This window comes from Crotalus tigris, unplaced genomic scaffold, assembly GCF_016545835.1.
Source record: "Crotalus tigris isolate CLP2741 ecotype Arizona unplaced genomic scaffold, ASM1654583v1 scf7180000024506.7606697, whole genome shotgun sequence".
NCBI lineage: Eukaryota > Metazoa > Chordata > Lepidosauria > Squamata > Viperidae > Crotalus > Crotalus tigris.
The window spans coordinates 4655813-4670646 of record NW_024100678.1 but is presented as its reverse complement, the minus strand read 5'-3'; the positions used below and the strand labels follow the sequence as shown (position 1 = coordinate 4670646).

The following is a 14834-nucleotide window of genomic DNA, read 5'->3' as shown; positions in this document are numbered from 1 at the left end:
TAATAAAGGACATGAAAGCACATACTCTGTAGTTTTAGTTTGCAATTCATGGATGGTTTATTAATCAATGCAAGATGCATTCATTGAACTGGATTAATCCTGCATAAGTAATTTCTGAAATTTCCTGCTGAAGTTATTTTTCATTTCTGTGAACAAATAATTTATTTGGATTTTCATATATCAAGTTCACAGAGATTTTCCACAGCTAGATTTTAATTTCAACAGCATCTAAGTTGGCTTAAATATTAGGGTGCGGAGTTTTGCATGAAAACCTCTTCTAAAATCTGTAATTGGTGTGGAACATCGACATTCACAGAATAAATCTGACAAGGTCCAGGGAGCTGAGTTCAGTTCCACTGATCAACATCTATGCTGCAGATTAATACAATCATTTATGGCATTAAAAGCTCTCTAGAATTCATTAGTTTCCCCTCCCACTAACTACTCTGACCTCCAATACCACTAAATTTTTTTGGCTGTCATGAATTTAGAAACCTGGAACAAAACACAACACAAGATGCCCTGTTAAATCTTTTCCTCTCTTTCATTTTTTTTCCTCATATACCAACATTGTTTAATGATTAAATATACAACTGTATTTTTTAAAAAAAAAAAACAACCCAGCTTTTCAGTTACAAAGAAACACTTTTAAAGAGAGTTGGCCTATCAAAACAAGATGTTCAAAATATTAAACATATTTCAACAAAAAATAACAATCTGGCATTTCTATATAGGATTCAGGCCAAAGAAACAATATAAAATGATTGTGGTTAATGGTCAGATTTTTATATATCTATGTGATGAAAGCAATTTTGAAAACAAATAATGCTGGATAATTTAAACATTCTTAAACAGATTTGTCAGACAGGCATGTTAGTACATAAGATTTTATTTAAAGTCCCCTCACCCTACAAGCAAGCTTCATTTACACACGCATAATACTGTACAAAATTTACACTGTTGGTGTCTTGTATGATTTCCTTGGTCATGCCTTCCAGATAATTAAAAAGATTTACATATAATACTCATAAATTCTTTAATTATATTTCTTAAAAAAGAATTTTAAATGACAAGACCCCCACCCCCACCCCTTAAAGTGGCATTTTAACAGTGGCACATGATAATGTTCAGTGTTTGACATTTTTTTCTGAATGCCATAAAATATTCTCTAATGTAGTGTTTGTGACAGGCTTCCTTTTCACATATGTATATACACAGCTATATATTTCTAAATACCATCCCTCCACCCAAATGATGATTGCACAATGTATTATTTTACAAAAAAATCTTTGAATTGAATAACACAAATAAATACAATCAGAGTTCCACAACATAAGCAAAAATAAAATGAAGTTCCAAGATAAATATTTCCAGGAATTTATTAACAATGTTATTGTTTTCTTCCCCCCCCCCTTTAGATACAATTCCTTCAACAAATGATTTGCTACCTAGGTAAGGTGGTACCCAGCCAATTTTGGTGAAATTATATGGTATCACTGGAATAAACATTAGGAACACAACTACAGATAGTAATAATTGTATTATTAATAATAATAATAATAATAATCATGGCACAGTGATATAATACATGAATTTTTATTTTTAATATTTTCTGAGTACCCTAAACCTTATGTAATATTATCTAGTAAATTACTTCTTCTATTCTGCCTATTTATGTTTCACATTTGTGTCCCATTTGAAGTTATGTATTGCCTTGCATTTTTGAATATACAATATTCATACAAATTACAAGCTAGACTTTGAAACAGACATACCATGAGTTCACTTAATTTCCAGAAACTGTGCTAATCTACATGAATTTAGGACTTGTACCGAACACTGGGCTTCAAAAATATAACCTATGGCTTGTTATAAGCTGCTGAAATGAGATGAACATTTTATAGAATCCCAAGAAAGTCAAGATATACTGTATCTATTTGTTTATATTATGAGCCATTCCCAATCTTAGTCTACTCTTCCTGAGTCCTAGGCAAGATAACTGCATAGTGCAAGGGCCCTCAGTTGATTCCAGTAGAAGGAAGAAATGATAGAAGCAATGTAACACCCCACCCCACCCCCATTTTTTGTATAGTATTGATGAGAAATGGTCCTATTTTTCAGACTAACAAAGGTATGGGATTCTTGACTTGCATGGCAAAGTCAGTTGCCTCAATCAGGTACATAATTAAATCTTGACTACAGCAGTGCAAGATTTTTGCTTCGTTTTAATCCAACCCGTAAGGATAGGAGAAAGGAGTTTCATTGCTCAAGGCTTAACAAAATATAGATGAGTCTAAATTCCTATTAGTTCTAAGTAAATATATCTGTAAATGTAGTAGTGAGGACAAGCAGCCATTTTGGAGCTGTATCCATGTTGTTTTTCCCTCTCTAAAGTAGATCTAGCTGCTCAAGCTCAAATATTAGACAGTACAAGGAAATTGCTCCTCTTTCTTTTGGGACATTCCTGAACGTTATACTAAAATTGAACTTTGTGGCAGTGCACACTGTTAAATCCAAGTGTTGAGTGCTGGGTTAGGGGACAGGAAATTAAGAAACTCTTAATCCATTCAATAGATTATAATACATAATAAAATAAAACTAGTGGTCTGATTTTATATAAAGCACTTTCCATATTCAGTACGTTCTTCCCAATCTCTCTTCCTGCTTGTCTCCATCATTTTAAAATTATTTTTGTGTACTCTTTTTAATATAAAAAGGAACAGACCACCCACTTAAAGAACGGGGGGAAAGGCAGACCAAAGCCCAGCATCTGATTCATTACTTATAGCTTAAGGGGAGCCACTAAGTTTTTATATCACATCTGTTTCCATTCTGAAATGCAGATTTACAAACATTCAGCCCCAAGCTTAAGATATTACGATTAATTATAATATTTGTTGTACCCACATCTAAATATCTAAAATGGCAGGGATGGCACCTGACATACAATAGTTGAAAGGAAATATATAAAAAGCTTGCAGTCTCTGCTGTCTTGCATTCTGCATGTACTGTTCACAAAGGTTACTGTATGTGTGTGTGCGTATTATACAGCTTAATAGACATTAAACATAGGCATGTAATCAACTGCCAATTTTTAAAGAATGGTTCCAAAGAGAGCAATTTAAAGAACACGACAACTTTAAGCTACATGTTCCTTCTGTACTTTTCTGCCCAAATCTTGCATTTCCTCTCTGGAAGGTTCCAATTGCTTGCTTATCCTCAACATCTGCCCTCCTTTCCATTTAGTTTTGCTTTGCTCTTGAAGTTGCAAACTATACAGGTAGTCCTCGACTTACAACAGTTCATTTACTGACCATTCAAAGTTATAACACCACAGAAAAAAAAGCAACATGACCATTTTTCATTGCAGCATCCCAGGGTCATGTGATCAAAATTCAGAAGCTTGGAAACTGACTCATATTTATGACAGCTGCAGTGTCCCGGGATCATGTGATCACTTTTTGTAACCTTCTGACAAGCAAAGTCAATGGGGAAGCCAGATTCATTTAACAACCAAGTTATTAATTTAACACCTGCAGTGATTCACTTAAAAACTGTGACAAGATTGTAAAATGGGGCAAAACTCATTTAACAAATGTCTCATTTAGCAATAGAAACTTTGGGCTCAATTGTGGTCATAAATTGAGGAATACCTGTATTTGGATGTAGTCAAGAACATACTCTAGTACAGCAGTTCTCAACCTGTGGGTCGGGACCCCATTTGAGGTTGAATGACCATTTCACAGGGGTCGCCAAACAACTCAGTCCGCCATTTTTCCCCTTTTCCTTAGCTGTGCTACTCCCTTTTATTCTATTGGCTTTTGAAAGCCAATAGGAATTGTCCAGGCTGTCTCTGCCCTGCTGAGCCCGCCAAAAGTCCCATTCTGCAAACGGTACTGCAAGTTGTCTGCAGCGAAGGCGAGCTGTCTGGAAGTTTCCACCCCTCCTTGCTGAGCAACTACTAAAAATGTAAGGCCAGGGGTGGGAGGCCAGCGGGCGCAGGGAGGGTTGCTGGCACACGTGGGGCCCGGCAGGTGCCTTACCTCCTTTGGGCTGGGCCAGCTGGTGGCCCAGCTGGTGGTCGGCCTGCTCTGTTTCTGCCGCTTGCCAGCTACGCCTCGGCCAGCGCAGGGGGCGGCACCACGCATGTGCGGCACTCCTGGGCAGGGAAAGTCCTTGACTTAGGACTGGTTGGGTAGTCCTCAACTTACGACCGGTTGGGTAGTCCTCGACTTATGACCGATTGGGGGGTCGCGGCATTAAAAAGGTTGAGAATCACTGTTCTAGTAAATTAGCTCTCAGAATTAGGCCTGTATTTTTTTTTATGCTAGCATAAAGGTAGCTTATTATTATGTCAATGTTAAACAATTAGGAAATTTGCCAATCTTTGCTAATAGTGTATATCATAAAATCTTAATGTTATAAAAGTACTGTGCTTGAATTTTGTCCTTGGAAATGAAAAGTAAAGAATATTTACCATTTTTGCAAAATCACATTTGTAATTATAAGATTTTAAACATTAATCAAATCTTTTTAAAAACACTCTAAATAGTACATGCTCATACGCTGTGGAAAGAAGAAAAACCAGAATCTGTGAACTTTTGGAGTAATTGTTTTGGATTTATACTCTTGCAAATAACATTAAAGATTGGCACGTATCCTGAAAGCTGCGTAACTTTTTTGCAATTCTTAATTATGAGAATGTTAGGGCATGTTAGTTCATCAGGACAATCAATTTGTTTGCAACAGAAGCATTACATTATTATCTCTTGAGTTTTCTTCTGTTTGTTGCTTGCAGAGTATGTAAAGCAGTCATGGATTACAACTGAAATGGAGGAGACCATTCTGCAATTCAGTGCTTTTCAGTACCTCAATTTTGAATTACAAGCGGAATATCATTGTTACTTCAACACAGATCCCATGCAGTAAAACAGAATGCACAGTAATGTTTGTGTTCATCTTCTTTAAATTTAGTATCAGTATATGGGTCTGCAGCAGGGAAAATATCAATCTGAAATGGCCATCTGTCAACTTGTGCAGCGTTCCATGCGTCTAACCTACTTGTCTGACAAGATACCAATTCATCTGAGATGGGAATTTGCTTAGTCTTTTTTTTTTTAAAAAAAATCATAAATGCAGGTGTAGGAGTGGGATCTTGTGGTCTGTGATCCGAAGAACTATTCCTTAAAATAATTATGCCTCCCATCATTCCTTTCCTGAATGCATCAATGTCCTCTTCTGTATTTCCAGGACTTATTTGTTGTATGGCACACACGCAGGAAGTATGACAGTAGAACAAGCAGGGCCTGCAAGTGGCTCAGCTACATCCCCTTCGAGCTCTGTCCAGGATCCTTTTTCAGGACTATAACAAATAGTAGAAGATTTGTAGGCTCCCTGTAATGCAAAATATAGAGGCTTTTTTATTTAGCTGAAAAACATCAGTTCAAAATGTAGGTAACGATAACTAGAAAAGAATAGGCTTTTCATGATTATTCAAGAACCTGCAATGTATTAATCCTCGAAAGGGTATGTTCATTCAAGCTATCTGCTTTCAGACATAAGGTTGACTCAGCCTTTCAGACATTAGGTTGACTCAGCCTTCCATCTTTCAAGGTCAGTAAAATGAGGATCAAGATTGTTGGGGAAAATATGCTGACATTGTAAACTGCCCAGAGAGTGCTGTAAAGCACTATGGGGCACTTTATTAGTCTAAGTGCTACTGCTATTGTTATAAGAACTTATTTTTAAAAATGGCAGTGGAATTTTAGGATTGAGAGTGGACAGTGTAAAAAGTAATAAGAACCTGTTTATAATAAATAATGGGAAAAATAATCAAATTAATATCACTACCTTTTTTTATGGGAAGTCCACTGGAAAATGGCTGGAGTCAGTGGCTGATGCTGTACCGCCTCGAGGTCAGCAGTGGTCATACAAGTTGTTGCTATCTTGCTAAATATCCCCCCAAAACAATTCCTAATACCAGTTTTGACAATGGGACTTGTCAAATTAATAAGATATCTTTAGGACAAAGGATGGATGTAAAGTTATTTTCCAGACATGAAAGAATACTGCTGCTTGATTTAAGAAACTTGCAAAAATGCTTATTGGGAACAAAGAATGAATATGCCAATGCAGTAATTACAGAAATTCTAGTACAGCTTGCATATTTTGCATAGATATTATGGGATGATGGAAAGCTTTATGACTAGATAACATTCCTTACTCCCAAATGTATTGCAGGACTTGTGACTATAATGGAGTAGATTAGATTGTTTTTTGCAGTGACCTGGTGCTTATATTTGATATTACAGTACTCGTATCTTTTAATGCTTATGCTAGCTGTTTCTTTGGAACAAGCTTCAATGAAGGCAACCTTATTTTATTGTTTTTGTGCTATTCTAGATGTTAGTTATTCTTTGTTTTGATTCTTCTACTTCTTTAGTTAAAGAACCTTTTTTTTCCTTTGGCAGAGGAGAGGTTGCCTGGTACTGGAATGAAAACAGTTCAATAGCTGTGTAGCCTTCATCTACTGACAACTTCCTTTGGTTTACCTCTACAATGTGAATTACTTCTGGCAAGGCTTTGATTTCTTTGCTCTGGGAAGTTCTTTGCAATTCTTCAAATTCTGCTTCTGTGGATACTTTGTATTGTAACTTGACATCTGTCTGCCATAACATCTATTCTGTTATTTCTGATTCTCTATGTTGTTCTTTTCAGAACTGGTGCATGCATTTCAAATATCCTCTTCTTGTTGGACTTGATCTGTAATAACTGATTATTTCCTCATTTTCAATCACTTTATATTTGCAACAGTTCAACACCTTTTATTCCAGTAGTTCTGTAGCTGCTGGTCCTGGTTGTTCAGCCTAGAGTCCTGAGTCCTGTAGAGTGTGGTCCACGTTGAACTGGGCAATGACTGAACTGGCATGTGTTTCTGTAGTTTACGTCTCACCGTATTTTTGGTGAGATTTGTCTAGTATGAGCTGCAATGGCTCCCAGTGACTTTCCACTTAAATTCAAGATGCTGGATGTCACCTATAAAACCCTATATGGCACGCAGCCAGGTTATTTGCAAAATTATCTGTCTCCTGACATATCTGCTTGCCCCATCAGTACCAGAGGGTTGGCATGATCTGGGTCTCTCCTAGAAAATGTCATCTTGTGGGACCTGGGAGTTGTGTTACAGCACTGGCCCTATGAAGCAATATCCCTTTAGAGATCAGAATGGCCCTGACCCTTGGCAAGCTACTGTAGACCTGGATATTTCCTCAAATAGTTAGACAGGAATGCTGAAATGCTTGGGGTGTATGTGTGTGTGTGTGTGTGTAGATTAGTTTATTTTGGTGTATATGGATTCAAAATGTAATGTTTTGGGGCCAGTTGTATGCTATGTTTTCTGTTATTATTACTTCTACTGGTACCATTACTCTCACCTGCACTATTACTTAGGATGGGGTGACTTTTTTTTTGTATTGTCTTGTTATAGTCCTCTGTGCACAGTCACTGCCATGAGATAGGTGTCAGTAAACAGTTGCTTAAATAAATAAATAAATAGCATGCTATAAAATTGTAACTAGATGATCTAGTTAAGACTTCATGTTCAAATTAATGCATACCATACTCCAGCTGTAGCCTCCAACAAGGTATATGCTGTCATCAAGGACTGCACATCCAGGACCACTACGACCCTCTAAAATAGGAGTTTGCAAAATATTCCATTGGTCGCCCTTTGGGTCATAACATTCCACAAGCATGACATCAAGGTGAGAAAAACCTGTATCACACATTCATAAAATAATTTGAATCCACTCATTTTAAAATAATGACTACGGTCACTATTAAAAAATAATTTGTCAATAGCATAAAAGGACAATCTTTATAAATTGCTAGAAATAAGAGGAATGAGCCTATTAAAATAAAACATTGCAAATTTTTCCTTGATTTTCTTCTGAAATTCAGCTAGCATCATCATAGGATATTATACTGAACTTCAACTTCTTATATACTGGCCATTATACTAATAGCAAACACATGATGATTACTAACAACTACAATTGCTAGGGCTGTTAGTAAAGATTTTTCTGCTCCCATAATATATTGCGATTTTGATTTCATGGTTTAAAGGGATTAGGAATACCTATAGTAAAGCTATTTTTCATTTCATAGAGTTTGCACTGAAGAATTTCTTGTAAATACTATCTTTGACAATATTCTTATGTATACAGTTTGCTTTATAAGAGATCTGTAATCTCTTCTTGAATTCTGTGATTTTGAAAACAGAGCAAAAGAAAAATGTTACCAGTCAAATCAAACAAGCAATACCAATGTTATAGACAAATATAGTATGTTGTAATGTCACTTGAAAGGAATTGTAAAATTCCAAAGATTCCTAAGATCTCTGTACAAGTAGTTATCAACTTACAACCACAGCTGAGATCAGAATTTCCACTGCTAAGCAATGCGGTTTTTAAGTGAGTCACACCTGATTTTAGGACCATTTTTACAATCGTTGCAAAATGAATCATTGCAGTTATTAAACTAATCTGCCTTCCCCTATTGACTGCTTGTCGGAAGCTGGCAGGAAAAGTCACAAATAGCAATCACGTGACCCAGGATGTTGCAACCGCTGTAAATACAGGTAGTCCTTGACTTACAACAGTTCATTTAGTAACTGAAATTACAGCGGCACTGAAAAAAGTGACTTATGACTGGTTTTCACACTTACGACTGTTGCAGCATCCCACAATCACGTGATCAAAATTCAATTGGCAATTGACTCATATTTATGACGGTTGCAACGTCCCAGAGTCATGTGATCACCTTTTGTAACCTTCTGATAAGCAAAGTCAATGGGGAACTGCAGTGATTCACTTAACAACAATGGTGGCAAGAAAGATCATAAAATGGGGCAAAACTCATTTAACAAATGTCTCACTTAGCAACAGAAATTCTGGGCTCCATTGTAGTTGTAAGTCAAGGACTACCTGTACGTGGCGGTTTCCAAATGCCCATATTTTGATCAGGCAACAGGGATGCTGCAATGATTGTAAGGATGAGGACTGGTTGTCACTTTTTTCAATGCCATTATAACTTTGAACAGTCACTAAATGAACGGCTATAACTTGAGGACTACCTGTAAAAACATTGGTACAGAACACTGACATGAGGAAAAGATGTTAGCACAAAGGCTCACGTATATATGTAACCATTGCATGTATGTGCTATAGTCCTGAATTCTTCAGTGCAAACCCATTGGACTGATTGAAAAGAAATGTCTTCTTTTAGATAGTTGCACCCTCCCATACATTTCATTTTTCCAAATGAGAATAATATAAATGCAATGCTTTTAACAAAGTTTAGTAGTGCATTAAATGAAATGGAGAGCTGTGAATAAAACCAAAATAAACCAAAAATTAGAAATTCTGTAAAAAAACATAATATAATTTGGATTGACTTTACAAAAATTAAAGTCAATGACCCTTTCATTTAAATGCATTTAATAATAGGGTTTTTTTTTCCTGTCAAAAGCTCAATATTCCATGAGTAGTATTCTAAACATTGGAAAAAGCCAGGCCAAAAAAGCTGAACATGATTGGCTTTAATTTAAACTTCAATTTAATTAATCACTCTTGCTATTCTTTGTCATTTCAATAATTTCTATCTTCTGTCACATTAAATGACAAGTTGCTAGGAACTTCTGGAACAGTTCCAGAGAGTATAATCAAGACTTTTTCCAGGCGCACATATAACTCTGAGGTTGTAAGTTGTATCTTCTTTCTGTTTTAAATATAAAAAAAATCAGGAATTGATGGTCACTGGGACCACAATGGTGTTCTCCCTAAATTAATGGAAGCAAGATTTTGGGGGGAGGGGAATGGATAAAACATTGAAAGTAATTCTGCTTTTTCTGGCCACAATGCTACAGACAAAATTATTTTAGATATACTTCTCCAATATTGTAGCAGAATTTTTTTTGCAATATGAATATAAAGGCATACACGCTTTTAGTACTAATAAAATGCTAAGATGAATAAAATAAATTTAGATCAAGCATATTTATGCCAATTCAAAAGTCTCCAGGTAAATGTGTTGCAGTTTAATATTTAAAGTTTCTTCCTGAAAACTAGGAACTCTCCTTGGAACTCTTGTAAAACTTCTTATGATGGCAACTAATTTACAGAGGCAAACATTGTAGGGAATTTGGGTCAATAATAATCTGTTTGTTACAATTAATTCATAGAGATGACAAATCATCCATGATTCTGAGTAATGAAAATTCTCTTTTTTATTATCTAAAGCATTCATTATTCATTTATTTAATGTGGTGTTATAGTTTTTCCTTTCCTCAAAATGCTACGGAGGCATGATACTAAAGTCTGTGGCATGATAACACAGAATAATGTGTGATATGATAGCAAAGAATGATTTCTATGATAATACAGAAAAAATAATTTTTGATCAAAAATCAGAAAAGTATAGTATCTTGCTATTTAAAAAGAGACCTTTCAAATGATTTCCTCCAATTGCATACAGTCGGTCATTCATTACGGCCAGTGTGTGAATAGCTCTTTTTGTGTTCATGTCTTGTTTTCTAGCCCAGACATCCATTATAGGGTCATAGCAATACAGCCAGGGGACATATTCACCATTATGGACACCACCTACAAATCAAATATACCTTCATTAGTTACAGCTTTTAAAATAAAATTTGGGCTCAACCAAATTTTCAAATCCATCAGATGGAATCTAGGAAACAGCTTACCTGAAATATAGATTTTTCCATTATGTACAGCTCCTGCATGTGCTGCCAAAGGCTGTGGTAGGGAAGATACATAACGCCACTCATTTGTCTCTAAATTATAGCATTCCACACTTGACAAGTAGCCAGTTTCATTTCTCCCTCCAATCACGTATAAGTTCTTATCAAGCCGACATGCATAAAAACTAGCTCTTCTGGAGGACAAAATAACAAATAGCGGTTAGTTTCCTGTAACTAAAATTAATTCTGTCATGATTGTTTACAAAAGTTGAAGAGCATTTGTTTACTAATATGCTTCAAAGAATTCAAATGGGGGTTTCTTAAATGGTTGAACCTCCACTCAAATCCCCACTTTAAATATTAAGAAAAAGAAATAAAACAACCAAAATTGCAAAACATTTGAATGTAGCTACCCTTGAAATACTTGGTATAATTCTCTACAAAGGATACTGTAGAGCTGGGGAAAAATACAATAAAAAATTTAAAAAATTAGAAAGCTGGAAACTCATGCTATAAAGAAAGATTTGAAGCTTTTCAGTTTTAAAAAAGACAGCTACAGGGGCATATTTGTATGGAAAAATGGGATATACAGAAAATGATTTCCCCCATTCTCAAAATATTAGAACTTAAGAGTCATCTAATAACGGAAAACTCAAAATAAACCAATGGAATATTTCTTTACACAGTATATTGTTAAATCTCGGAATTTGATGCCAATGACACAGATGACTGTGAAGGTGATAAAACAAATTCATAATGCATAAAAGATGAGATTAATGACTACTATTCAGGCTGGCATAAACATTGTTAAGCAGATCGAAGATATAGAAAAGAACAAGCTCTAAAAGAGCTGCTTCTATCACCTAATTCAGGGATGTCAAATTAGCATCCCGTGGGCCAGATGCATCACACGCAGGCCACACCCACCCCGGCTCCACAAAGGCAAAAGAGTCACAATACATTATGTGATGCGATCGAGTTTGACACCCATGACCTAACTGTAAACTTTCATAAAGATAGTGATTAAGAAAATGCTGAAAATCTTTTGCCCTCGTTTCAAAAGCATGGAGGCAAAGACCTTTTATAAGGAAGGAAGAAACAGTGTCCTGTATAAATGATGCTATATTTTAAGTAAGCTGATATTAGGAAGATATATAGATGTATACATTATAGGTGGAACATTATAGGCAAGACAGATGACAAAAACAATGCACTGTTAACAGTGTTGGATTTATTCAGATAGTCATTAACATTTGGTGCATTTGGTATCAGGCTAGGATTTAACAACTCAGTAAGACAAGTTAGGACAGATAATATAACAATAATAAATTAGCTTGACATTCACTTTCTTTATGGTCCTTCAAGGGTCATTGTTCTCAATTTACTAAGAGAACCACATCATCACATTTTTTCTTCAATTATCTCTTTTCCTCTTCTTTCTGCACTACTGCAAACAGAACAACTTTCCTTGTATTACATTTGTTCTTTCCAAAAAGAAGTTCCTGGCTAATTCTGAAGAAAATCTTATTTATCTGCTTGTTTCCATGGTTATATTTCAAAAGAAATATAAAACTTTACTAAGGAATCAATAATGCTACCTAACTTCTTTTCAGACAGCTAGTTTCAATAATTTCCAGTACTTTTGAAAGTCCTAAGAGTTATTTTTTGAACACTCATTTCATTTAGTCATTAAAAGTAATCTGGCACCTCTGTTGTTTTTATGTATAAATAAGCCAAGAAACAAAGTTTAAGATAATTCATTTTCAACTTAAACAACATTCCAGATGTTTTATTTCATGGACTATAAATATTTTCACTAAAAAGGACCAGAATTCAGACATCAGATGAGGCAAGATAAGCTGAAACACATATTTTTTCCCACTCCACACGGATTACAGGAGAATTATGGCAGACATCTAAAATCCAGACTGCTGAAACTCTCTAGAACAAAGACAAGTTTGGAGACTGTCCATATGTATTCTTCCACAGTTGATTTTTGTGAACAAATGGCAGAAATTGACATTTTTGCAGCTTCTTGCAATCAGCTGAAGGTCATGGGTTCTATCATGCTCTAAGCCATAAATGAAACCTTTCATGGACTCAAGGTTTGACCAAATCTCATCTTTTTAATAACTTTGAAGTTTTTTTTTTTTTTACTGCCTCTTTAAGATGGAAAAACATTCAGAACTGCAAGCCTACAAATTGCTGGGTGACTGCTTTAGAGAAAGATTTTGAAACTAATTAGAAAGATTCTCTCAGGTGAGAAAAATCTATTTTGTTTACTTTTCAATGCAAAACAAAACTTTGAAGATTGATTACTAAAGCACATGATGGCTACTTTAAAGGAAAAGTTAGATTTGTGAGTGTGTGAAGTACTTGGGCTCTTTAACTCTTTACTAAACTAAAAGTTGTTCTTGAAGATGAACAAACTCCTTTGAAGACAACTGAAATGGACATTAAGATAGACTTAAAATTATAACTAACAAGTAAAAATAGAAATACTGGATTTACCAATGGAATTGGATGATCATTTAAAAAACAAAAAAGGCCTACAAATAATGTAGCCTTTTAAATTAAAATATAAGAGATTTACTAGAATTACTTTGTGGAAATTACAAATGGACTAAGATAAAGTGACAAAAACTTCATGAGAAGGGACAAAGAGACTAGAAAAAAAAGAGTTAGAAGAGTTAGTTTAAAGAAATTTAAAAATGTTTAATGGAGTAAAAGGCAATGCTGATTTTATGGATAATGATCTAGAGTTAGAAGTAAGAAAAATGCAATTATATACATGTGTGTTTAAATTAGTTAGATGATTCCTTTTTTCTTTTTTTTTGCTTTATGGAAATTTGCTTGGTACGAAAATATGAAATTGTATTAAGGATAAAAAATATATAATCATATACATACAGATATATATGTTCTGGAATTGAAAAAATGTTCAGTTATGGAAATGGAATTCTGAAGTGCCTAAATTGATTAGGTGATTTTTGTGTATAATAATATGATCTGATAAGGTATGATAATTAATTGGATGGAATTTGAAGTTTGTGTAATGAACTGAAAGGAATTAAGGTTTAACATTGTTTTTTTAAAATTAAGTTAGTTATCATTAGAAGAAGAAACGAATCAGATTGGTGATAAAAAGAGGGCTGAGAGAGATTAAGAACTTCAATATACTTGGTAGAGATATTTGAAGTGATAATTTGTTGATGTAAAACAATATTTGATTATGGTAATTTTAAATTTATAAAGCTTTAAAACAGGTGGAGTAGTAATAGAAATTTAAGCTAGAAATGGAATATATTAAATCTATTATGTTATCTGTGAGAAATAGAGAGATGATAGTGAATGTATTAAGTTGAGCTGTTTTTGTATGTGTTTTACCTTGCAATGTTTGTTTACCCAAACACACCACGGTGTGTCTTAAGTACTTTTTGTTAAAACTAAAAAACAAATTTTTATATATTAGCCTACTGTGTCTGGCCTGGACGCCTATTTGAAGATCAGAACCCCTGGAGTGGATAGTGACTGCAGCCGCCCCATTGAGGGTGCCGTTACGCGTTCCCGTGTAGAACGGTGGACGCGGGAGGGCGCATGTGCGAAGACCGGACTTGGGGCTTCCTTGGAGGGGAGAGTTGAGTCGGACGCCGAACTGACAGGAACGAAGATCGTGGCAAACTGCTGTGCACCCCACGTGTGGAAGCGCGGCGGGTTGGGGGTTGCAGGGGGGATGGGAGCAGTGATACGGATGTGGTAGCATGCCCCCGGAGAGTGGTGCGGAGGACACGGGGGAGGGAGGTGGTCAGGTTCGGGATTCCATCAGAGGATCAGTTTGGCGTCACACAGGTTACTTTGGTGCAAGGTGACATGGAATGTTCTCCTCCCAGCCTAGGAGCCACACGTAATAGGGAAGTAACCAGCCGCAGGAACTTAAAACTCAGAAATACGTCTGATATGAGTAATGGGAGGATCAATCGACCGGGCCCCATAACGAGGTCTATGAGCCGTATGCAGGTGCGTTTGCGCTCATAAGCAAGCTCCCCCACCCTCTGGCTTTTTACACCCTGACGAT

General features: G+C 35.6%; 1 protein-coding gene across 1 annotated transcript in view; it reads right to left on the bottom strand.

Moving 5' to 3' along the window:
* Positions 1–4163: 4163 nt before the first annotated feature.
* KLHL14 (kelch like family member 14) overlaps positions 4164–14834 on the bottom strand; it is an 80869-nt gene continuing 70198 nt past the window's right edge. Inside the window, exons 6-9 of the mRNA XM_039333661.1 lie at positions 10763–10953; positions 10503–10661; positions 7617–7774; positions 4164–5394 (exon numbers count right to left, since the gene is read on the bottom strand). Coding sequence (XP_039189595.1) covers positions 5254–5394; positions 7617–7774; positions 10503–10661; positions 10763–10953 — 649 coding nt within the window. The 3' untranslated portion in view covers positions 4164–5253. The remainder of the gene's footprint in view (positions 5395–7616; positions 7775–10502; positions 10662–10762; positions 10954–14834) is intronic.